Source organism: Zingiber officinale, chromosome 1B, assembly GCF_018446385.1.
Source record: "Zingiber officinale cultivar Zhangliang chromosome 1B, Zo_v1.1, whole genome shotgun sequence".
Classification (NCBI taxonomy): Eukaryota; Viridiplantae; Streptophyta; class Magnoliopsida; order Zingiberales; family Zingiberaceae; genus Zingiber; species Zingiber officinale.
In genome coordinates, this window is record NC_055986.1 from 146,653,596 (window position 1) to 146,680,095 (window position 26,500).

Here is a 26,500-nt window from a genome sequence, read left to right on the forward strand (position 1 = left end):
TGGCAACTAGTTCATTGGAGTGACTTAAGACATCATATGGTTCTCTACATATATATAGATATGTCTGTAAAGTTCTTACTGCAGCACGAGTGCAAGTTTCCTTCGACTTGAGGTACACAAGTCATCTTCGTCATAGAGACTTATACTTTAACATCTTAAGCAAGCATCTCATTGAGGTGTGGACCCGGGATGATTGGGTATAAGCTGAAGTGCCCGAAAGTGTTTGGATAGCCCATAGAGGATTCACCGCTCCTTGCAAGGAGACGCATACCCTATGGTCACTCGTTAGGATTATTACTCAAAGTCTTTGGCAAAAGCATCACATGTTAAGAGTGTGAAACTCTTGTACACATATACGAGTAATTTGAATCCTCATAACAAGGAACTATTACTTAGGCTAGCTGTAACGTAGTCAATCTAGTTGGGACAAAACACATAGACCATTTTCTAAACCAAGTGGGTATAAGACGAGTGAAAGGAATGAGGCCCGACTCACTATAACTGCTGAAGGGTTTAGAATTAATTCTAAGATCAACTATGATTTTCCGGTTAATTGGGGATCATGATGTACTACTAAGTGTCACTCGTGATCGTTCTATAATTAAATAGTTAATTATGGACGCCAAGATAAACCGGGAACCTATTAGGTCACCAGCACTAACGAGTCTCTAAAAGACGTAAAACAAATTAAAGAATAGAATTATTAGATCAAGAGATAAATATTTGGTTGGACCATACATAAGACAAATATGAAAATATTTATCGCAATGGAAGCATGGATGGGCTACATCTCTTATGGAATATTTGGACCATATTTGGTTTAATCATGAATTAGTCATAAACCAATTTGGTTTAGTTGTGAATCAAACTAAGGGGTTAATGGGTTAATTTTTTATTAAGGAATAATGGGTTGGATATGGACTTTCTAATCCAACTCATTAATGAAGGATATATACTGATATGGTTAAGAGAAAAATTATACACATGAGATTATTAATTGGCTTGTAAGGTTTTTGGAAAACCTTAACCCAATTTCTCTTCTCCTCTCCCTCTCCCCTCTCTCTTTGCCGCCGCCAACAAGGGGAAGCCTTTCCCCTTGTTGTCGTGACCACCACAAGGGAGAAAATGTACTTCCCTTCCTCTTCCTCTTTATCCTTCTTCTTCACTCGTGGCTAGTAACTTCTGAATAAGAGTTATACTCAAGGAGTTGTCTTGAGGAGCTCGGCGTGGATACGAATAGAGGCGAGGTTCGATAACGTCGCTGCTGTTAATGCCCTTCTCGTTATAGATCATCCGTAAGGTACACCTAGCGTAAATTTACTTTCCGTAAAAATTTAATTATACGGTCATGTTTGACATGTTGTATCCTTGTATGTGTGTGGTGTGTATGATGTAATAATTTAGGAATTATTATTGTTTTATTTTTCGCTGCGCATGTTGGCGAAACGTGTTTTAGCACACACCACATCGGGCATATCTTAACACCCCCTCTAATAAGAAATGGTTTATCATAGTTACTATTGATCATACTCGACTTTACTAAGTGTATTTATTAAAGGAAAAATAAGAAGTTGAATGAGTTTTTTTTTAAAAAAAAAAATCAATATGGTGCACACTCAATTTCAAACTGACATACAAGTTTTCCGAAGTGACAATGGAAAGGAGTATTTTAACAAAATCTTAGGAAATTTTTTACTGAAAAGAGGATAGGTCATCACAGCTCATGCATAGATATACCTCAACAAAATGGTATATTGCTGAAAGAAAAAATAAACACCTCATGGAGGTAACCCGACCATTACTTTTTTACTAAAGTATTTGTGCGATCAAGCTATTTTAATTGCTGCATATTTAATTAATAGAATGTTATCTAAAGTTCTACAATTTAAGACTCTATTCAACACGTTTATAACATGTTTTCCTATTGCTTGTCTTTTAGTTAATTTACTGCTAAAAATATTTGGTCGCACAACCTTTGTTCACAAACATAGGAAAACTGAAAAACTTGAGCCAAGGGTAAGAAAATGTGTCTTCGTGAGTTACTCCCCTACGTAAAAAGGTTATAAGTGTTTTGATCTGATATCAAAAAAAATTTTAACAATGGATGTCACATTTTTTGAAACACAACTTAAGAACATTCATCTTCAAGGGGAGAATTTAAGAGAAGATTCATTTACTAACTTTAATGATGTGTTTTTGTCGAATGATATTTTAATTTGAGCCTCCTACCTCTACACAAAAAACAAATGGCCAAGGATCGTTCTTTGAAACCCCTCTCATAATGAGTGATGTTTTTACTAAATCCAGCCTATATCTGACAATCAAAAGTCTGAGAAACAAAATTATGAAAAACCTAGTACAATGTCATAACAAGATGAGATAGGTTATAGATTCAAGGAAGGGGAACAAACTTGGAAGAGAATTGTCTACTTGAAAAAGAACCATAGGAAAGGGAAAGATGAATCAACACTACAACATAGTAGTGATTCCGAGCCAAGGGAAAATCTACATTCTAAAACTAGTACTAATAATTCTCTTCCAAGATCTGATAGTCAATCTGAGTCTGACATGTCAATAACTCTTCGAAAAAGTGATAGATCTTGTACCAAACACTCTATATCAAAGTTTGTGTTATATTCAAATTTGTCTTCATCTCTTGTTACCTTTTGTTCTCAATTATCCTGCGTAGACATTCCTAAAAATGTACTGGAGACCCTACGAGTTCCAAAGTGGAAGGAAGGAAGTGCTTAGGACATGAGAGTTCTTGAGAAAAATAATACTTGGAAGATTGATACATTACTGGGAGGGAAAAGTAATGTGGGATGTAAGTGGATTTTCAAGATGAAGTATAACTCAGACATATAAGTGAAGAGATATAAGGTTAAATTGGTGGCCAAAGGGTTGACTCAAACCTATGGTGTTGATTACTTTGAGACATATGCTCTCATTGTAAAACTAAATACGATGAGAGTACTTTTATATATGGCTGCTAATCTAAACTGTCCTTTGCAGCAATTAGACGTGAAAAATGTCTTCCTTAATAGTGACTTAGAAGAGGAAGTATACATGGATAGTCCACTGGGCTTTGAGGAGAGATTCAGCTCAAAGGTATGTAAATTAAGAAAGTCTTTGTATGATCTCAAACAGTCTCCGAAAGCTTGGTTTGAGAAATTTACTCAATCAGTCAGAAAGCAAGAATACACTCAGGGGCAAACTACATTATTCTTAAAATTCTCCACCAAAGGAAAGATTGTTGTATTAATAGTGTACGTTGATGATATTATTCTCACATGTAATGATGTGATTGAAATGGAAATGCTAAAGAAAAGCCTTGCAATTGAATTTGAGATCAAGGATTTGGGAGCATTAAGGTATTTCCTTGGTATGGAAGTCGCTCGCTCTAGAAAAGGTATTGTTGTCTCTCAACGAAAGTATATCCTTAATCTCCTAGAGGAGACAAGAATGAGTGGTTGCAGACCTGCAGAGACCCCCATATATCCTAACATAAAACTCTGAGAAAAAGGAAGTGTTCCTATTAATACCAGCAGATACCAAAGGTTAGGGAAATTGATTTACCTATCTCATACTCGCTTTTTCAGTCAATGTGTTGTGAGTCAGTTTATGCATGCACTATTTGAAAAACACCTTAAAGTTGCCTATAGAATTTTGACATATTTGAAGACTACTCCAGGAAAAGGTCTATTTTTCATAAAGACTAATCAAAGAGGTGTTGATGTGTTTACTGATGCAGATTGGGCACGATCGGTTAATGACAGGAGATCCATTTCAGGATGCTGCACCTTTGTATTGGAAAACCTAGTAATATAGAGAAGCAACAAAGTGTTGTAGCCAAAAGTAGTACAGAAGCTGAGTTTAGAGTAATGACTTAGGGAATCTATGAGGTGTTGTGGATATACAAAATACTTGAAGAACTCAAAAAGACCGTAGAACTTCCATTGAAGTTATATTGTGATAATAAGGCTGCAATAAGCGTTGCTTATAAGCTGTCCAACATAATAAAATGAAAAACATTAAGATTGATTGACATTTTATAAAGGAGAAACTTGAAGTTGGAACCATTTGCTTACCATTTGTACCTTCTAACCAACAGATAGTTGACTCTTGCAGGAGCTAACTTTGAACAGTTAGTAAGCAAGTTGGGCATGATTAATATTTATGCACCAACATGAGGGGAAGTATTGGAAAATTAGGGGATCCTGATTTCATAAAATCAGTAAATAATCTTTGGAAATCAAGAAATAATCTTTGAGATCCTGATTGCATAAAATCAATAAATAATCTTTGATTTTAGTCATTTCTATTTCTTAGGTCTATTTTCTTTTATTTGTTACTATTTATGTATTTTGTATCTTCTATTAATTGATGTAATTTCTAGTTGAAGTAATAAGAAAAAATAATTACTTTTCTTCCCGATTTCGCTTCACCGCAGGATCGAGCTTATCTCCTCGATTAGGCGGGATTTATATTTTGATTTTTCTTATTGTCCTCATGACCATAGGATCGAGGTCCTTTCTTTAATCGAGGCAAGATTGGTCTTCGAGTTTCTTATTGTCCTCATGACCGTAGGATCGAGCTCCTCTCCTCGGTCAGTGCGGCATTGGTATTTTGGTATTCTTATTATTCTCATAATCGTAGAATAGAGCTCCTCTCCTTGATCGGGGTGGGATTGTTCTGGTTTTCTTATTGTCCTCACCTTGCACGATTGAGTTTTTCTGTTCGTTCGGGGCAGGAATCATATTCTGATTTTCTTATTATCCTCACGACCATAAGGTCGAGCTCCTCTCCATGATTGGGGTAGGATTATGACTTTCTTAACTATCCTCAAGACCACAGGATTGCACTTGTTTCCAAGATAAACATTGTGTCCAACACTTACTCAGCGAAACTTCATTTAACTTTGCTTTTCGATCCGACTTAGAGGGGACATGTGATACAACTCAGGTGAGCCCGATTGGGTCCTCATCATCTTCACCGCCCCACGCAATTTGATACCTCGCTCTACTCACCTAATTAAAGGCACTCTTGACAAGGAATCCATTAGGAACTCCTCGCTCGACTTATCTAGGGAATCCCTTATTCCTTATTTATTTTAGTCATTTGTCTACTTTTTAATCGCTCTTCATTCGACTTTGCTCTTCCGTCTGATTTGGAGGGGGGTATATAATGGAGCCTAGGTGAACCCAACCAGGTTAACCCTTACCCTTTCTTCTCCGCGCGAGATAGACATCCACTCTTGCTTCCCGCCTAGTTATGCTCACATCTAGGAACTTCCTTAAGCAGAAGACTCATAGCCAAGCCGCCTCTCTCCCAAGCTCTGACAAAATTTGACTGGTGTAGCTACCACGCCTAATAGCTGTCAACCACCCTCGAAAACCAAGGGTGACACCTAGCTAACGGCTCGATGGGCTGACCATGAAGCTGACATTTGGCTAATGGCCCTACTATGTCAGGGTGCGACCCAACCATTGTCTCTGATGCCCAATTTCATGCCACCAGCCCAGCCAACCCTTGGCTCTCCACACGTGTGGTAGGCCACTTAGAGATTCTATCTCTTCGGCTATATAAGGTTCCTCAAAGGTAAGTGAAGGTATGATTTTCTTCCCTCACGTAGAAACTACTCTTCTCCCTCGAAGCACTCCTTTTGGGGCTCCTTCTTGCGTACACACGAGTTCTCTCAGCCTAACATGACCGTTGGAGGAGCCACACCCGCACGCGCTTTTGATTCACAAGACGCCGAGGTCGATCAGCCGAAGGACGGATTCAGACACAACTCAAAGGAGAGGGGGAAAAGCGGCCCAAGTATGAGGAAGGACACCATCATAAGAAAGCAACTATAAACTAGCATATCAAATTGAGAAGGAGAAAAGTGGTGATGTTGGCATTTATGTAGCTTGGGGATGATAGAATTCTTTCTTAACCAAAGTAGTGATAATACAGGAGTTCAAGTTGTAGGAATGGTTTGAGTAAATCCACTCAGTTGTGCCCACATTCATTTACATCCAACAATCCAGGGTAAATTCATCTAAAGTAGTTTTTATTTGTACAAGTTGAAGGTGCTATACTACTGTTGATGTTATTTGGATGCCAAACAACAAATGGTGAGTCCTTATCATAAGGCACAATGTCATTGCTATGTAGAAACTTTAATTCTAGATTAAATGAAGGTTACTGTTTCTACACATCAAAATTATTTATTGGTCAATCTAGAGAAGAAACATGTGAGATCAAGCTTATAGTTTTGTTCTAGATGATTCCCTGTCATGCATCAATTTCCAAATGCATCTCATCTACAATAATGTTCATTAGCTCACTTGAATTTTAAGTAAAAGAGTAGATGCCTTTTGGGTTTTATAATCTGCAGGGGACTCAGTCTGATCAGGATCATTGCACAGTCCGGAAGGCCCGGCCATCTGCAAAGATTTATTGCTCATGACATCACTACCATAAAAGGAATCATCAAGTGTAATAGCATTTGATCTACTCAAAGGGCCACTGACAGGACCAATCTCAGAAGTCCTTTCGTCAATGGCAAAGGAAGGTGACATAGACATTGATGCACTCCTGGCCGTAAATCTTGGCAATTCAATATTTCCTGACAGCGTGGAGGAATGATCATCCTCAAGATCAGTCATTTCTCAAGATCCAAGCCTGAAAAAAAAAATTGTGTTGAGTGAAATTATTTGGTGAAAAGCATCTCCTTAAACATTAAGAAGAGGAATTTCCCCTCCTTTCAAGATATTAATCCTCTTACATCATGGCATTCTCCCACCCACTTTGACCAGGTTTTATCATAATGGTTAACTAAGTTGATAAGAAACTACTGCCAAACAATATCTACATAAGAAAGTCATGCTTCTCATTTAAAATTATAGCGAGCATAATCACCAAGAAACTAAAGAGTACAAACAGTACAATTTTTTTCAGTATAAACCAGATTTAGAGTTTGTCCAAAATTTAAGTGTCAAAGAGAACTCTTGACTTAATACCAATGCTAGGTCCTCCATATCAATTGAATCAACCTCTGCAGTTGATTAAATTCATTATTAAAAAAAAACTATCTCATTTCGGCCTAATTAGAACCGTCAATTTGGATAGAGCCCGTCGGGTTGGTCCATCTCGCCAAACAATTTAAACGAGTTGGATTGAAATTTTATCAACCCATTTAAAGGTGGATCGAGGCAGGTCAACCCGCCTAGGCCCGTGACCCGCCCAGGTCAACCCACGGCGGGCTTAGGTTAGCTAGTGGGTTAGAAAAAAAATAAAATTTTCTCCAAAACTTAAAACTAAAATGGAAAATTCAATGGGCTCATAGCTTTGACCCGCTTAAAATGTAATCCAAATTTAAAAATTTTAATCTTTTCTATATATTTTTTAAATTTTTTGGTGTGTTCATGGATTGGCCCGCCTAACGAGCAACCCTCCTTGGGTTGGGTTGGGATTTCCCAATCAGCCAAGATGACGGGTCAGCCTGCCACGTACCAGCCCGTCCTGCTATCGATTGGGGATTGGTCTGTTTGTTAGTTCTCTTCCTAATTAATGTATATATATATATATATACATTTCACATAATTAAAGAAAGCTATATAGTAAGATCAAACAAAAACTCTAACTTCTTAGCTTCTGAAACATATAATTATTCTATACTCAACATTTCAATGAATACTGCCCAAATATGACAAATGATATGAAGATGATAATCCAGATGTCAAATGCTTCATCTCATTCATTTGATACAGTTTTTTGGCGAACTGTGGAGATTTATGCTCTGACATGTTGCACGAATGTCTCTACCAGTCTACCCTAGGCCCTATCGCCCATCCTTCCACAAGAAAACAAATGTTCAATTACTTACAACGGTTAGGATGAATAATTAGTCAATTACGAATAAACTTGAAACAATGCTAATGATCTGATTATGTTATTTATTAATTGAAGTCAAAACATCTACAAATGCCAGAGAAACACCAATTGAAACCTAACTGATATGAAAAGCTAATATCAGGCAAAGTGAAATCAGATTTAAGTATTGGCACTTCCAATTTCGTTGTAGTTAGCTAAAACTATAAGTTCTTGGATCCCATTCATTCTAAAATCATGTAAAAGTATTGGCTGTGTAATGTCTTCTTGGTTGTCCATTAATATAGACATTATCTTCAAGTAGGAGACGCAGATTCAACATCCAAGTATGTAAGCGTGCTATGCAAACTAATCATAAATATTTAAGCAAACATAATATTAGAAAGTACTTGAAAATTAAATCTAAATTTTCGTGCAAATCATTTATCTTCCCACTGATCCATAGGGTTCTTGTTGCACTGTCTATACTATTTGAAGACAGACTTAAAAAGGAAAAGGAAAAAATAAGCAGAATGATTCATGTTGCAAACATGGAGTTTGAATGCTTAAGCTATACGTCCTCAATAAATAAATGAAGAAAAAAAATGATATAATGAGCCAGTAAACTCAGGCTGAGATTATTGATCAGTATTTATACCAAATTGTTTCCGACATGTTTACTTTGGAGGACAGAAACAAAGTTCCTGTTTACTTCAAAAGATGTAACGGGCACGGAAAGGATTTGAAGAGGGACCAAACAATCCCTAGGGAGAGGTGAGAGAACAGGAAAAAAAAAAGTTAGGGGAAGAAAGGAGTAAGGGGAACGGGAACGGGAACGGGGGAATAAAAATAAAAGAGACGGATCCATCGCGCGAGGTCTTCGCACACCGGCGAGGAGACCTCGGGCAGGCGGGTGGGGCCGCCTGCGGCCGCGCAAGGTCGCTGCCATGGTAGGCGACCGCGCGAGGCTTGTTTGCAGTTGCGAGATATGCCACGTCGAAGGAAAAAAGAAAGGATTTCTGTCAGATTTGGACGGATTAAAAATTAACAAATTGTTAAATCCGTCTGCATCATGTGTATCAGTGATTGTGTCAGAAAGGTATATAATTCATCTTTTTACAAAGTAAACAGGGGAAATATGTCTTTTGACAAACTAAACAGGGAATGTTTAGTAATGATTTTATCTTCTAAAGCCCAATATGTTGGGATCTTTGTATTGGTGCAATCTGAGCGCGGGCAGAATGACGGTATACCGCCGTTTTGGCGAAGTCGAGGCTAGAGTTAGACTCTATCTCTTTAAGACGAATTTGCCCCACGCACGGTGCTCACGGAACATGACAATCGTCTCCCAAGATACAACGACTTTATCTTGAGATAGCAGCACTGCAAATCGCAAGACCTCCGAACCAAAGAGGCTTCTCGAACTCTTCAATGCAAGTATGGAATGCAATGCTTGCTTTGCTCGAAAGGAATTGAGTTCATGAAATGAGGATGTGAGGGACTTTATTTATACTAAGTGAAGGGGTATAAGAACCTCTTGGTTCAATTAGATCTCACTCATCCATTCAGAATTGGATGATGTAGATCGCATCCTTTCCTAAGAGACACACTACCTCTTCATAAGATGTCACCCTTTAACTATCCAAAAGGAACTTAAACCTTTTAATTTCTCATTTATAATTTCTAACAATCCCCCACATAAATGAAAATTAATGAATGCATGTTATCACCTAAGAAGAGTTCAATCGATAAGTTAATGCATCGGGATAGATAGCTTGTGGCTTTGAACCTTCTGTAGTGGAATGTTATCAAGTATACTAGGCTGAGCAGTACGTAATGTCTTGAACTGCTCAGTTGTTTATGTATACTAAGACAAAAACATCCACACAGAGACTTATCTCACCTACTTTTGGTTCTCATGGTTGGTTCCGTTTTGGCCATGGACACCATCTTGGATTCATGAATATTTTATTGAAATGGCTAGTCTTCACACTCACATAGGTGACACTTCTATCAAGAGTTTCCTAACATACTCCACCTTATAAAGGTATAGAAGTCATTAAAAGCATACACTTAACCTCACTACATGTGGTAGGATAGCACAAGTTCATCCTAGGATTGGGATAGAGATAATATATCTCGTGTACTATAACACAACTTTTGTAACTTCGTTGTCCCATTGAACCAAGATCTTGGGATCTCCAGTCAACAAGGTTGGGTTACGGCTACAGTCATTTTAGTTGTAGATTTTTAGTCTCATTCCTCTCGATGAGCCGTATACTTGATCTCAACTTAGCCCCTTCATAAGAGGGTCTGCCAAGTTATCTTTTGACTTGACATAGTTGATTGCAATCACTCCGTTCGAGATCAACTGTCTAATGGTATTGTGTCTGCGACGTATATGTCGAGACTTACCATTATACATACTTCTGTGCTCTTCCAATCGTCGATTGACTATCACAATGTATAAGTACGGCGGGCACAAGTTTCGTCCTGCTTGGAATATCTTTCAAGAAATTCCTCAATCATTCAGTTTCTTCTACTGCTTTGTCTAGTGTTATAAACTCGGATTCCATAGTTGACCGAGCAATGCATGTCTACTTTGTGGATTTCCAAGATATCGCTCCTCCACCGATTGTGAATACATACCCACTAGTGGATTTGGAATCTTTTGTATCTGATATCCAATTAGTATCATAATATCCCTCTAAGACAGCGGGATACGTTCTGTAATGTAATCCGCAGTTCATAGTATATTTCAAATATCTAAGAACTCGCATCAGTGCTTTGCAATGGGTGTCATTTGAATTACTCGTAAAACGACTCAGCTTGTTTACCACACAAGCAATATTTGGACGTGAGCAGTTTGCGAGATACATCAAACTGCCTATTAACCAAGAATATCCAATTACGATATGGGCTCACCATGGTTTTTCGCTAAATGTTGACTTAGATCCATAGGTGTTTTTACTGTAGAGAGTTCGTACGCATTGAACCTTTTCAACACTGACTCTACATAATGGGATTGTGTCAAAACTATTCTATCGGAAGTCTTGAGAATTTTAATTCCCAATATAACATCTGCTAGACTAATATCTTTCATATCAAAATTCTTGGTCAACATTTTCTTTGTACTCATGATTACCTCATGATTACTGCCCATTATAAGCATGTTGTCTACATATAAACAAATGATTACATGACCTTCAGGTATGTTTTTGACATAAATGCATTTGTCACATTCATTTATTTTGAATTCGTTTGACAGCATTGTTTTCTCAAATTTTTCATGGCATTGTTTAGACGCTTGTTTAAGTCCGTACAACGACTTAACAAATCGACACACCTTTTCCTCCTTTCCTGGAGCTACGAACCCCTCGGGTTGCTCCATATAGATTTCTTCTTCCAACTCACCATTTAAGAATACAGTCTTAACATCCATTTAGTGTATTTCAAGGTTAAACAGTGCTGCGATGGTTATCAGCACTCGTATGGACGTAATCCTCGTCACCGGTGAGTAGGTATCGAAGTAATCAATACCTTCCTTTTGCTTGTATCCTTTGGCTACAAGTCTGACTTTATACTTGTCAATCGATCCATCAGCTTTACACTTGAGTTTTAGTATCCACTTACAAACTAATGGTTTAATACTAGAAGGAAGGTCCACTAATTCTCAAGTATGGGTATTCATAATGGACTTGATTTCATTATTGACAGCTTCTTTCCACAATGATGCTTCGGGACTAGAGAAAGTTTCGCTTAATGTTCTTGGGTTTATTTTCGATATAAAAGTCATGAAGTCTGGCCTGAATGATTTCTCAACTATAGCCTGTTTGCTCTAACGTGGCTCTTCGCTTTGATTGTCAATAGCCCAACTAAGTTCAGAAACATCATTTTCATTAGAACTTCCGTTATTATCACTTTGAATGTTTCCCTTCTTATTCAAGAATATGTTTTCAAAGAATATTGCATTCTGAGATTCTATGGTTATTCCCACATGATTATCAAGAATGTCTGACTTGTGAACTATGAAACAATATGCACTACTGTTATGGGCATATCCGACAAATATCGCATTGAACGTTTTAGGTCTGATTTTTACTTGCTTTGGCTTGGGTACTTCGACCTTTGCTAAGCACTCCCACACTTTCAGGTATTTGTACGATGGCTCACGACCTTTCCATAGCTCATATGGTGTTTTATCGTTTTTATTGTGAGGGATGTTGTTGAGAATATGGTTTGCTAATAATATAGCTTCCCCCCACAAGTTTTGGGGTAAGCTTGAATTTATCAACAAGGTATTCATCATTTCCTTTAATGTCCGAATTTACGTTAGGCGACATCATTTGATTGAGGCGAGTAAGGCGCCGTTGTCTGATGGATAATGCCAGATTCTGAACAAAACTCATCAAACGGTGCACCATATTCTCCACCTTTATCGCTACGAATTATTTTAATTTGTTTATCAAATTGATTCTCAACTTCTGTTTTATAGGTTTTGAAAGCTTCTAAAGCTTCGTCTTTAATTCTTAAAAGAAAGACATAACAGAACCTCGTGCAGTCATCGATAAAAGTAATAAAATACTTTTTACCTTCTCTAGTTTGCATGAATTTTAAGTCACATAGATCACTATGTATTAACTCTAGAGGAGCATTGACCTTTCCACTGAATAAAAAGGTAGTCTCGTCATTTTTACTTCCACGCACACTTCACATTTGTGTGTTTTGCCCATATTGACATTTGGTAATAAATTTAATTTGACGAGACGTTTAAGAGTATTATTATTGACATGCCCTAATCGATCATGCCATAAATTAAAACACTCAACAACGTAGCTAGAAGCTTTTATTTTATTACCATCAAAGTCACGGTATACAGTCATTACAACCATTTTAAACCGACTCTGTTATAAGTACCCCTTACCTACGAATACACCACTCTTCGTAAGTACAAAGTTATTTGACTGGAACACTAGTCTAAAACCGGCTTTAACAAGTGTTGATTCAGAAACTAGGTTCTTCCTGATGTCGGGAACATGGAGCACATCAATGAGCGTTAGCTCTTTCCTAGACGTCATTTTCAGAACAACCGTCCCGAGTTCGATAAACGGGGATGTCGTGGAATTACCCATATAAAGCTTTCTTCCACTTATCGGAGTATACTTGGAGAACATCGCCTTATCAGAACAGATATGACGTGTTGCTCCAGGATCGATCCACCACTGCTTCGAGTTATCCATCACCGTGTTGGCTTCAAACACGACCGTAGTGAGATCCAATTCCATGTCGTCAGAAGTTACGACCTGGTTCGTAGCATCCTTTTGACTCTTGGTTGGTTTCTTTGGGTGTTTGCAGTCTTTGGACATGTGTCCTGGCTTTCTGCAGTTGTAGCATGTGCCCTTGAATTTCTTGCCTTGAGCCTTCATTTTGGATTGGTTCGGCTTTTTGGCTTTTGGCTCAGCCGGGTTCGACATCTCGTCGACTGCCCGTTTTGTTCCTCTGGAGTCGGACATCTTTCAATTATCTTCCTCAATTCGTAGCCTTAGGATTAAGTCTTCAAGTCCCATCTCCTTTTGCTTGTGTTTCAGATAATTTTTGAAATCCTTCCATGACAGAGGGAGTTTCTCGATTACTGCAGCTACTTTGAACGACTCATTCAACTTCATGCCTTCGGCATCCAGATCATGCATTATCAGTTGCATGTCTTGGACTTGAGATGTCACGCTCGGCATCTTGAAACCGCCCGATGATGAATTTCTTCAATCCGACGTTTTCGGTTTTGTATTTCTTTTCAAGTGATTCCCACATAGATTTTGTCGTTTCCATCGAACAATGCACGTTATACAACGCGTTGTCCAATGTGTTGAGAACGTAGTTGCGGCATAGGAAATCTCCGTGCGTCCACGTATCGCATGCAACCTTATTATCGGACTTTCCTTCCATAGAAGCTGGCGGGTCTTCATGCAAAAACCGTATGAGGTTTAGCGTTGTCAGGTAGAACAACATCTTTTGCTGCCATCGTTTGAAGTCGGTTCCGTTGAACTTCTTCCGTTTTTCTCCGTGTGGAATGGCGGTTGAACCGTCGTTGATCCCAGCCATCAGTTTGCACGATTAGAATTCGTCTTAAAATTGTTGGGATCTTTGTATTAGTGAAATCTGAGCGCGGGCAGAATGACGGTCTACCACCGTTTTGGCGAAGTCGAGACGAGTTAGACTCTATCTCTTTAAGACGAATTTACCTCGCACACGATGCTCATGGAACACGGCAATCGTCTCCCAAGATATAACGACTTTATCTTATGATAGCAGCACTGTAAATCGCAAGACCTCTGAACTGAAGAGGCTTCTCGAACTCTCCAATGCAAGTATGGAATGCAATGCTTGCTTTGCTTGGAAAGAATTGAGTTAATGAAATGAGGATGTGAGAGACTTTATTTATACTAAATGAAGGAGTATAAGAACCTCTTGGTTCAATTAAATCTCATCCATCCATTCAAAATTAGACGATGTAGATTGCATCCTTTTCTAAGAGACATACTACCTCACCCTTTAACTATCCAAAAGGCACTTAAACCTTTTAATTTCTCATTTATAATTTCTAACACGATAATCATGACAGAATAAAAGCAAGGGAAAAGAACATAAATACATATAAAAATACTTTTTAAATTTTTGTTCGGAATCCCCAAATCACCTTGCTAGCTGAACCAATTAAAATCCACAGAAAGTGCCCTCGTTCCGACTCATTCATAACCTATCTTAAACACGGTAGTAGCCCAAAAAATCCACTATTTCTACCAAAAATCATCTTCTTGAACCCCCACAAGCAATAGAAACAACAAGATAACACAAAAAGTCTAAATCTGCTGCTTCCCCTAAACTAACCTTGCAGACCCGAGCAGCAAAGGAAGAAGCGGGAACTCCGTCCCCCGGCCGGTTCGGGTTCAAAGCGATGCGATGGACAAGGGTAGGCGTGCTGAGGATCGGTAGGCGCGATCAGCTCACTGTGGGTGAGTAGACAGGCAACTTCATAGAAAAGCTTCTTGACTTTGACCAAAATAAGTCCTTAGAGTCATTTATGACCATGTGCGCATTATTGTCACATTTATATCCGGCGATTGCCCCGCGGTTCACTGTTAATGCAAAAAAGGATTCGCACGCTAGATAAATCACGATAATTGAAAATTGAAGAGATAGGTGATTCGTTCATCATGAGAAAGGATATGTTTAGATACTCGAATTTCAATCATAAAATTTTATGTGACAAAATTTTATATCTCAATCATCACATTACCTCAAAAGTTCTTCAAGAAGATAAATCACGATAATTAAATAAATAGATGAATAAGAGTGAATTATACTAGATATAAAAATTTATATCTCACTCCTCGATCTCTATCTAATTACCATCTCAACTAAATCTTATAGGGACAGGTTGGCCGGTTAATAAAACTAAGTTGTTCTAGTAGATTTTAGATAAATTTTTAATGGATATAAAATATTTTATATGTATATCAAATATTTTATTGGATGTCTATCTTTTCCTAGTAACAAAAAATGCGACAAAAATATCTAATTTAACAAGTATTTGGTCGGTATCAATCGAAATGAGCGTTTTTACTTTTGGTCCAATCAGTTCAGAGATTAATTTTAATGGTTATAAAGTTTAATTCAACATCTTTAAGAATATTAAAATAGAAAAAAATAAATAAAGGTAAAAAATGCACCCCTTGAAAAAAAAAAAATCAAAACAACGTATTCTTTTTATGAAAAAAATATCCATTTTCAATATTATTTTAATAACTACGATATGATTGGTACGATATATAATAGTGTCCCTTACTATACAACTGCTATAATAATTTGAGTAATTTTGATTGAATTAAAATAAAGTTAACAATTTTAACTAAATTAGAAATTAAAAGGATCGCTAATTATTTGACGCATTGACAGAACGCTTCTTCCTTTTAAGAAGTCAACATAACATGTCAAAAATATCCTTATTCAAGCATTTGTTATAGCAGTTAAGTATTTAGTATGATTTATTAAAAATTAGCTTTATGCCTATGTTCCTGTTTGAGTATTCTAATCCCTAGGGTCATGGAGTCGTGATAGGATATTCAAGTTATCGTTTAGGTAACTCGGTTATGATATATTTGTAAGAATTTTTTCTCTAAATAGGGGATATAATTAAAGGATATTAGACTTCTGGACTGACCGCCGCGTGCGCTTCCCAATTTATTATCACGTCCAAGAGGAGTCCCTGTCAGTGAAAAATATGACATCATCTCCCTCGTACCGGTGACAATTTAAATCATATATACATCCACAAGAATACATCAGCCCACATGGATAGAATATATATACAACCACGCAATAATATATATCAAACAATCCACACGGCTATACTAAAAATACAGCGAAAAACAATACGAACCTCATACAAACCAAAAACAAAGCCCGTTAGCCGGCTAGCCTTACACCATACAACAAAACAATACAAGATACCATATAGCAACACTCTAGAACCAAAACCGAAGTATACAATACTAAATCCACCAAATACGTAAAAACAGATAAAGCAAAAACGAAACCAAAAACAGTCTTCGAATGTGACGTAGGACCCGACAGACAAGGACTCCAAACGACACGACATAACTATATGCTAACCTGAAAACAACAAGAGAAAAAAATTAGGGGTAGTGAGTATAACATACTCAGCAGGTATTGAGCAGACATGCATAGTAAAATATAACTATCAGTAATAATCATGTAGTACAGTCTCCTGAACAATAATAAGTAATGCAAAACTGAACAACATGAGAAGTTGTACTCACCAGGACCTCCTATCCGAACATAAGGGTGTGAACAATACCAACAAGTGCAGGGTCGTCAGACTAAATACATAATGTCTCCTATATGCATGTCAATCATATGTAACCAAAAAAATGCAGCATCCAAAATGCAGCAATCAAAAGCAATACATGCAATTCATGCATATGATGCAAATGACATGGTCACCCCTGACGCGAGTCAGTCACCTCTCACGCGATGGTGAGGTCGAGTGGGTAAGGCTATGATAACTGTGCACTCTGTCATTATTACTCCTGAGTGACCGAGTAGACAAGATGTTGTCGAAGTACACCTATCCTCTTACCCCATGCATAATGGGGAAGTCAAAAGCTCTCATCTCCCCGTGTCATAGTCAAGAGGAGGGATCCCTGTCCGCTACCACGTTGCAGTCACACTACCCATGAGCGGATCAATGAAGCTCTGACAAAGCAAAATTACACACACTCTGCCTGATATACCACTAACCCATAAGTGGTTGTGTATACAGATCATGTAACTAGCGATGTGCTCAACAACAATTGAGCATGCAATCATGTAAAATGGTGTATGACACTAAAGCATGTAACTCCTGAAAATACCAGCCTCATCATAATGTGTACCAAAAGGAGAATCGAGTCCATAACAATAATCTACGTACACATGTCAGATAATAAACATAGGTACACATGCCAAGTAATAAACCTAAGTACACATACCAGGTAATAAACCTAGGTACACATGGTAGGTAATAAACCTATGTACACATATCAAGTATATCTAGTAGCTAGACCTGTAACCAGTAACGCCTTGTATGTCACTACATAAGTACACAATACAAGAATAAAGAGTACTTAAGCATAAATGCATAACAAATAACAATAGAGGGCATACTATGGGTATCAAGTAGTAGCATACCAAGACAAATATAAACATAATCATTACTACTAGTTATAACCTACTACGCATATCATAATGACAATATCAAAAGAGATAAGTCAAAGGTATCCACCTCAAAAGAAGATAGGGCCCGGGGTGTGGTCGTTGTGCTGCTAAATCGCAACATAGGAGGGTGATCTGTGCGCACGGCGGTGAGGAAGATCGACGCTAGGGCTCGGCCTTTCCTCTCTTGGCCGAGGTTCTGCTCATGTGGCTTGGTAATCAAGGAAGAAGGGCAACCGCCGGGAAGAATTAGGCGGTTGGTGGTCAAGGATGACACGGTCGGTGGTGGGTTGACGATCGCGATGAAGAAGAAGAGAAGTCGACGAATCGGGGCGACAACGACTGTAGCGCCAAGTCAGCCTCGTGCGAATAGGTGCGACGATCGATGATGAAGATGGGAGGCTCAGCCGGTGTGGGGTGAGTGAGGTCGGCGATTAGCCGGCGCCGATGTGTGCTTCGGGTGGTGGCGCGAGGAAGCGAAGAGGAGAAAGGGAATCGGCGACGAGGGACTTAAGGCACAGTAAGGAAGAGAAATATGTTATAAACTTAGGTATTTTAATTAAACACTAGATTAATTTCTCAATCAACTCTCAATTAATAGATACTCTAAATAGGCTTTTTCTCCAACCTATAAATTCACCCCCTTGAACTCGTGATACGAGCTCCGAAAAATTCTCATAAAATTCCTTAAGGTTATTCGTCTATTAAACCTTATTATTTAATTTATCGTATCTTATATTTTCTCCCACTAATAAAAATTTGATCCCCAAATTTCATTATTTACCATCAGCAAGTACTAACAATAGTTAGACAGTATAAATGTTGAACGGAAATCTAACTCACATACCTCAAGTAAAAAAGATGGGGGTATCGAGCTCGGATCATATCCTCGAGCTCCCAGGTAGCCTCCACGTCGGAATGATACTGTCATCTAACTTTAACCAGCTGGATAGTCTTGTTCCGTAGTTAACGCTCTCTATGGTCTAGAATCTGTACTGGAACCTCCTCGTAGATAACGTCAGGCTGAATGGAAACTGATATATCTGACAGAACATGTGATGGGTCGGATACACATATCCTCAGCATGGACACATGAGATACATCGTGAATGTTTGCCAGAGACGGTGGTAGCGGCAGACGGTAAGCTACCGCTCCAATCCTCTCCAAGATCTGGAAAGACCCAATGTATCGTGGAGCTAGTTTACCTCGGAGACCAAATCTCTTCACCCTTTTCGTGGGTGAGACTCTCAAAAATACATGGTCACCAGTAGAGAACTCTAGGGGTCTCTGTCTCCGATCAACATAACTCTAGGGGTCACTCACGTCGGAGGGATGTGAGTGATGTAGATGGGATCTATCCCTCCTATATGACGGGAGTGACATCGTTATTCTTGATAGAGTGAGATCACTAAGTGCATGGTCATGTCCAAATGAGTCAATATGAGATATTGAGCTCATTTGATTAGAGTGAGTCTACTTGGAGTTCAAGATTTAGATTGATTAGAGGATGACACGGTCTATGCCTCAAATTGATCAATCTAGATGTCAAAGATAGAAGGACATTGTCATATATTGTGAGGGTCACAATTAGTAGTCACAAAGGTGATGTTGGATCTCAACATTCTTGTAACTTGGGTAGTAATGATGTGTTGCTAGATACCGCTCACTACTTATGCTTCTAAATGGGTTTAGGAGCATTGCCAACGTTATAAGAACTTATAGGGTCACACACAAAGGGCAATTAGATGGAGATTAGGTTCATATGATGAACCAAGAGGATTAGGTACATGTGATGAATCAAATTTGATTAAGAGTAATCCAAATTAAACTAATTGAGTTGGACTCAATTTGATTCATGTGTTAAATGAGTCTAATTTAGAGTTGGACTCATTGAATCAATTTAATTCAATTAATATAGATTCATTAAATTAAGTTGGCTTGAATCAAATGGTTGGATTTGATCAACCATGAGAGATAAAAGGTCAAGTTTCACTTGACCTAAGAGGGAAGATGAAGAGTCAAGTTTGACTTGACCTTGACTTGACCAAAGCCATGTCATTGTGACTTGGCATAAGGTGGGTCAATGATGATGTTCCACATCATCAAGGTTAGCACATGTGTATGTCACCTCATGAGGAAAACCAAGAGCCTTGACTCTTGGTCTTCCATGGAGGTTTAAAAACCTCTAAAGTGGTCGGCCACCTTGAATGGTGTGTGAGTTATAATGTTTGTGCTCATTGATTTCATCTTCTTCCTCCTTGCTTCTTCTTCTCTCTCTCTCCTCCTCCTTGGCCGAAACCTCCAAGAGAGCTAGCACACTCCAAGGTTTCTTCTCCACCTTTTTTTCGTGTGGATACATATAGAGGAGTGTCCACTTAACACTCTCGAGATCCGATAACCTTGGACGAGCGGGATAAGTGAAGGGCTTCGCATCAAAGGTATAAACTCCTTAACATGTAGATCTAGTGTAGATCTAGGTTAGAAAACAAGTACATGAAATTTTGTTCTTTTAATCTTCGCACGGATCCGGTGGCATAAGACTTCGGGGTTTCCGCAACACAAAAAATGGTTTTTGTGGCTCGAAAGTCCCAACAGACCTACCATTCAAATGATGTCATCTGGATAACCGAATGATAGCTATTATTGTAGGCAAACTCTACTAATGGCAAGTGGTCCTTGATAACCAAAATTAGTGTCGTTAAAATCTTGGTTTCAAATGTTAACTAAAATCTTCCTCAACTTAAATTGGTAAGTAGACTCCAAAGTTGATTCACAAGGACTTCATAGTGTTATCAATTCTCATTTGATCTGATCTATCGCACAGTTCATATGGGTTTTCTTTATTACTAACAATGCAGAATTTAATTGGTTAAAAATGCTAACTCACATTCAAGCAGCCATTGTTGACTTTTTCTAGATGAAATGAGTATTAAACCCAAATTCTGAGATTATCTACTCAACTACAAGCATTACTAGTATAATTTCGTAAACTGGAAATTGAATCTAGCAATTCGAAGCTAAATGAGCAAATCTAAATCATAGAATAATTGCAAAAATCTAACTCAAACTCAAGCTGAATCAAGTTTAACAGAATTAAATCCAAGATCAAGTCATTGTCATCCGTAAGCAGAAATAAGAAAAGAAAATCCCTGCACCAAACTATAAAGGTTCGATTTAAAACAACAGTGAAACTCTAACAAAGAGGACAGAGAATAAAACTAGATCTGGGAAGAAGTAGAGTAAAGATTCAGTGAACTGGGAGAATCGTTAACAAACTCTCACGAAGAGACTTCACCCTAGATCTGGAATATCAACAACTCCCTTCAATTCCAGATCTGAACGGTACACCGAAGTCAAGCAGCGTCGTTCTCTTCTCATATCAGCATCACCTCAGCAGAAGTTGTTGAAGACCGAAACTAGCCTTCTTCCGATTTGCCGTTTTCCTCCTTGCTAGGGTAAATCGCCCATACCCTTTACTGTAGCCTTCCTCACATATTTATATTCTCACCAGATCCTAGATTTTCTGTGCGGCTCAGATTCTCTGAAGCTTCAATCCAACGGTCCAAGAACTTCAAAGCTTAAATCCAGATGAAAACTCCCTCTTCAATACCTGCAACAATTAATCAAGACTTTGTCAACAAAATACCCCAAAATTGCTGCTTACATCATCATTCCAGCTAATGACCAGAGTTATTAAACATACACGAAAATGCAATTAAAATTCGATAAAAGAGTAAAATTCTGAAGAAAACAATTGAAAATGTTTAACCACAAACATACACTATCAAAATCCCCCACACTTACTTTTGACCGTCCCGGCAAATCAAAATGATTCTTAAGGAAGTTTAATATCACTTCTTTGACCCGTACTGACAACCTATTAAGGATTGTAAAAAGTAATTATCTATGTCCAGCAATCTAATCAAAACATTCAAGTTACACAACCTTCATAGTTCAATCAGTTCAATGGTTTCAGATGCTCAAGTAATTGAGAACAACTCCTCCTTCCTGGTTGAAAATTAATCTCTATCACTCTCCTAATCTAATTCTGGAATGGAGTTTCTCTCTATGCTACTCAAAGCACTTCACTACCATATGCTTGCCTTTTTCCTACCTCTCCACTGCTTCTGCTATAACAACACATGAATCAAAAAGATTTTGACAATGAAATAGAAGACAAAAGGATAATTGAAATTATATTAGGCACTAATGGGAAAACAATGAAGATAAAAAAAAAATGGGAAGTAGTTATGCTGGAAATTGTATTTTGATAAGTTCCACTTGTTCTTTTACACTCTAATTGCCAAAAACATCATTTCTTTATCAATTAACTCCTTTACTTAAGAATTCTGTTAAGTGACCAAAATTCATGATCGAGCTTGCCGTTACCATTTCATCAACAACCCATTAAATTCACCTCTGGAAATCCAATTTCCTGAATAACATCATTTGAAATATACAACTCAATGAAATTTAAACTGCCTGAATAACAGAAAACAGAATGAATTAACTCTGCTTGCAATTTCTCCTCATTTCCAGTTTTTATGCTGCACAATAACTCAATCCTCTTACTTAACTTCATTCTCCAACTCCACTCTGTATAAAAGAAGCCTTTACATATTCCAAACATTCAACTGCCATATAAATCACTCTTATCATTCTCAATCTTTATTTTTTTTTTTCCTATTACTGAATCCAGAGTCAAATTCAAAATTAAAATGCTACAGGACCGTAACAACTATAACCTTTCATCAATCTTTGTAAACTCCACTATTAATTACTATGTCTTCTGAAACCAGAAATTTTCACTATACTACAAAATAATGCACATTTCAAAATTCATTCAAAACCTCTTCTCATCCAATTATAGTTTTCCTTTTATGATGCTCAAAATTCCAGCATCATGTCACTTGAATTAACTGCACACACTATTCTCAATCCAAATTTCCACCCATTCTAACTAACTATCGCATCCAACAAATTTGACCAAGTTAATTACAGAAATTCCAGAATTCAAAGTTTTTTTGTTTTTGTTTTTTTTTTGTTTTTGTTTTTGTTTTTTTGTTTTTGTTTTTTTTTGAATCTGGATTAATAAAAATCAAATCCCTTGGTCAAAACTTAAACTTTCCAGGTTTACTACAATAGCACCTCATCTAACTCAATACTTCTCAAGCTTAAGTTTACTGCTTAAAATTCCAACTTAACTCTCTTGATGCCACAACTCCACTTCTTACAGAGATCAACTACAACGACTTAAAGTCAGCAAAAATCCAAGCATTCCCTATAACAAAACATTTGCATCACATGCACCTCCCCCACACTTAGAATGTTGTTCGTCCCGAACAAGGAAACTCATCAATAACAATTCCAGCACACTAAAGAAACATGTATAAGAATAAGGAAAGAGAAGATAAAGTAGAAAGATTTAAGAAGAACAGAAAATCTTTTATCATCCTCATGCAAAATGTATAACAATTGCAACTTTGAAAAGGAACCAGGCAAATTCTAGAGATCCATGTTCAAGTGCATATCCCACAAAATTAAGTAGATAGGCTAACAGAATGATCCTCACTAGGTTTAACATGAACTCAACTACTCAAGTTAAAATCCACCATCCTACCCATTGAACACATGAAGTCATCCAACAAGAAATGTAAAGAATGTAGCATTGATGAATCATATATAAAACCTTTTACAAAACCAAAACAAGAATTATCAGTACTACACAAAGAACAGATTTATTATTATTTGTTTTCCACAGATTATAAATTGGAAACAACTAAACTACCAAGAACCAAAGAACAATTATAAAATGACAGGAAGAAATAAACGAAAAACACTTCCCTTATTCTTTCAAGTTGGATAAGCAGCTTCCTCAAAATGCAACTTCTCCTTGAAACCTTCTTCAACACCTTCGAAAAAAACCTTGAGACGATGTCCATTTACTTTAAAAACTCTTCCAGTAGAGATATCCTGAATCTCAACAACACCATAAGGAAACACATTAGTAACACAATAAGGTCCCTCCCACCTAGACTTCAACTTACCCCGTATCAATTTAAGTCTAGAATTAAATAGCAAAACCTTGTCTCCCTTATGAAATTCTTTCCTCAATATCTGTTTATCATGAAAAGCTTTTGTTTTTTCTTTGTAAATCCGGGAACTCTCATAAGCCTCCAATCTAAGCTCCTCAAGCTCTTGCAACTGTAATTTCCTCTCACCACCAGCCTCTCCCAGATTCATGTTACAAGATTTCACAGCCCAATACGCTCTATGTTCTACCTCAACCGGCAAGTGACAAGCTTTACCAAAAACAATCCGATACGGAGACATTCCAATAGGTGTTTTGTAAGCTGTTCGGTAAGCCCAAAGAGCATCATCAAGTCTCCTACTCCAATCCTTCCTATCCGGTTTTATTGTCTTCTCCAGAATTTGCTTAATCTCTCTATTAGAAACTTCGGCCTGACCATTTGTTTATGGATGATAAGAAGTAGATACCCTATGAACCACACCATACTTACTCATGAGTGCCCTCATGTGCTTATTACAAAAATGAGAACCTTGATCACTGATAATAGCTTTAGGCAATCCAAATCTGCAAAATAAATGAGACCTAACAAAGTCCACAACGACAGAAGAATCGTCAGTCCTGGTGGGAATAGCCTCCACCCATTTTGACACATAATCAACAGCTAATAGAATGTAAACAAAACCGAATGAAATAGGTTAATGACCCATAAAATCAATACCCCATACATCAAAAATTTCACAAAACAAAATAGGTTGTTGAGGCATTTCATGTTTACGACTTATACTTCCCATCTTTTGACAATTCTCACAAGTCCGATGAAACTCAAAAGCATCCCTAAATAAAGTGGGCCAATACAACCCCGAATCTAAAACTTTCCTAGCTGTACGTTGAGGCCCAAAATGCCCCCCACACGCAAGTGAATGACAAAAAGAAAGTATAGACTGAAATTCATCCTCAGATACACATCTCCTTACCACCTGATCACTACCAAACTTCCAAAGGTAAGGGTCATCCCACACATAATACTTTGCATCACTTTTAAGTTTATCACATTGAATTCTTGAAAAATGCGTAGGAAAGACACCAGCAACCAAATAATTGACAAGATCAGCATACCATGGCAATCTACCTTGTAGCCGGAAAAGATGTTCATCAGGAAATGCATCCACAATTGGTATAGTTTCCATTTCACTTCCAATCCTACTCAAATGGTCTGCCACCAAGTTCTCTTTCCCGCTCCTGTCTCGTATTTCAATATCAAATTCTTGAAGTAGGAGCATCCAACGAATCAATCGAGGCATCTTTTTTCCTGAGAAGAAACTTGAGAGCTGCAAGATCAGAAAAAACAATAACATGAGAACAAAGAAGGTAAGACCGAAATTTGTCCAAAGCGAAAACAATTGCTAGAAGCTCTTTCTCAGTTGTTGTATAGTTGCTTTGAGCAGAATCCAATGTCTTTGATGCATAGCTAATAACATGAGGCGCTCCGTTAACCCTTTGAGCTAGAACCGCTCCAACTGCAAAATTAGAAGCGTCACACATTAGTTCAAAAGGTAGCAACCAATCAGGGGCACACATAATAGGAGAAGAAATAAGAGCTTCCCTGAGTCTATCAAAAGCTTCTTTGCATTTTTCATCAAACACAAACTCCACATCCTTCTGCAACAATCGTGACAAAGGTAAAGCAATGGTACTAAAATCTTTGATAAATCTTCTATAAAAACCTACATGCCCAAGAAAAGAACGAACTTCCCGCACACATGTGGGATATGATAAAGCAGTAATTACACTAATTTTAGCTGGATCTACCTCAATACCTTTTTCAGAAATAATATGACCCAAAACTATTCCATGCTGGACCATGAAATAACACTTTTCAAAATTCAAAACCAAATTCTTTTCTACACATCTATGCAAAACACAAGATAAACTATCTAAGCATGCATCAAATGAAGAACCATACACAGTAAATTCATCCATAAACACCTCCATGCAATGCTCAAGAAGATCATCAAAAATACTTACCATGCACCTTTGAAAAGTACCTGGAGCATTACACAATCCAAACGACATTCTTCTGTAAGCAAAAGTCCCAAAAGGGCATGTAAAAGTGGTCTTCTCTTGATCTTCAGGTGCTATACAAATCTGAAAATATCCTGAATATCCATCCAAAAAACAATAATGTGTCTTCCCTGCTAACCTCTCCAACATCTGATCAATAAAGGGTAATGGGAAATGATCCTTCCTTGTTGATTGATTAAGTCTCCTATAGTCAATACACACTCTCCAACTATTTTGTACCCTTGTAGGAATCAATTCATTGCCCTCATTTGCCACTACAGTAATTCCCGATTTCTTAGGCACCACTTGCACCGAACTTACCCAATTGCTGTCCGAAATAGGATAGATAATCCCAGCTTGCAGTAACTTCACAACTTCTTTTTTTACTACATCAAGAATAATTGGGTTAAGCCTCCTTTGTGGCTGTCGCACAGGTTTAGCATCATCCTCCAACAAGATCCTATGTGTACAGATAGAAGAGCTGATTCCTGTCAAATCTGCGAGAGTCCACCTAATCGCCTTCTGATTGTGCCTCAAAACCCTTAGCAATTTCTCTTCCTGTACAGCATCAAGATCTTTGGAAATAATAACTGGCAGTTGTTCATCCTTCCTTAAGTAAGCATATTTCAAATGGCTCGGAAGAACTTTCAACTCCAGCTTTGGTGGCTGCAAAACAGAAGGAAGTGCTTTTCCAGATTCAACCTCAACTACACAGACTCCCTCACAGTCCTTTGTCTCTGAAGCAAAAACATACTGATCCAAACTGTCACTGCATTCTGT

The 26,500-nt window shown here is 37.8% G+C and overlaps 1 protein-coding gene across 6 annotated transcripts in view; it reads right to left on the reverse strand.

The window, feature by feature from the left end:
* The window catches only part of LOC121984270 (probable cyclic nucleotide-gated ion channel 20, chloroplastic), a 173,018-nt gene that overhangs the window by 62,946 nt on the left and 83,572 nt on the right, over window positions 1-26,500 (reverse strand). Inside the window, exons 1-3 of one of the 6 annotated variants that reach the window (XM_042537159.1) lie at window positions 14,743-14,938; window positions 6,524-6,669; window positions 6,360-6,431 (exon numbers count right to left, since the gene is read on the reverse strand). The exons of 2 other annotated variants lie outside the window; for them this stretch is intronic. In XM_042537159.1, coding sequence (XP_042393093.1) covers window positions 6,360-6,431; window positions 6,524-6,637 — 186 coding nt within the window. In that variant the 5' untranslated portion in view covers window positions 6,638-6,669; window positions 14,743-14,938. Of the gene's footprint in view, window positions 1-6,332; window positions 6,432-6,518; window positions 6,670-14,742; window positions 14,939-26,500 lie in introns of those variants that run through there. 3 more of the 6 variants (XM_042537143.1, XM_042537135.1, XM_042537150.1) reach the window with 3 other exon arrangements.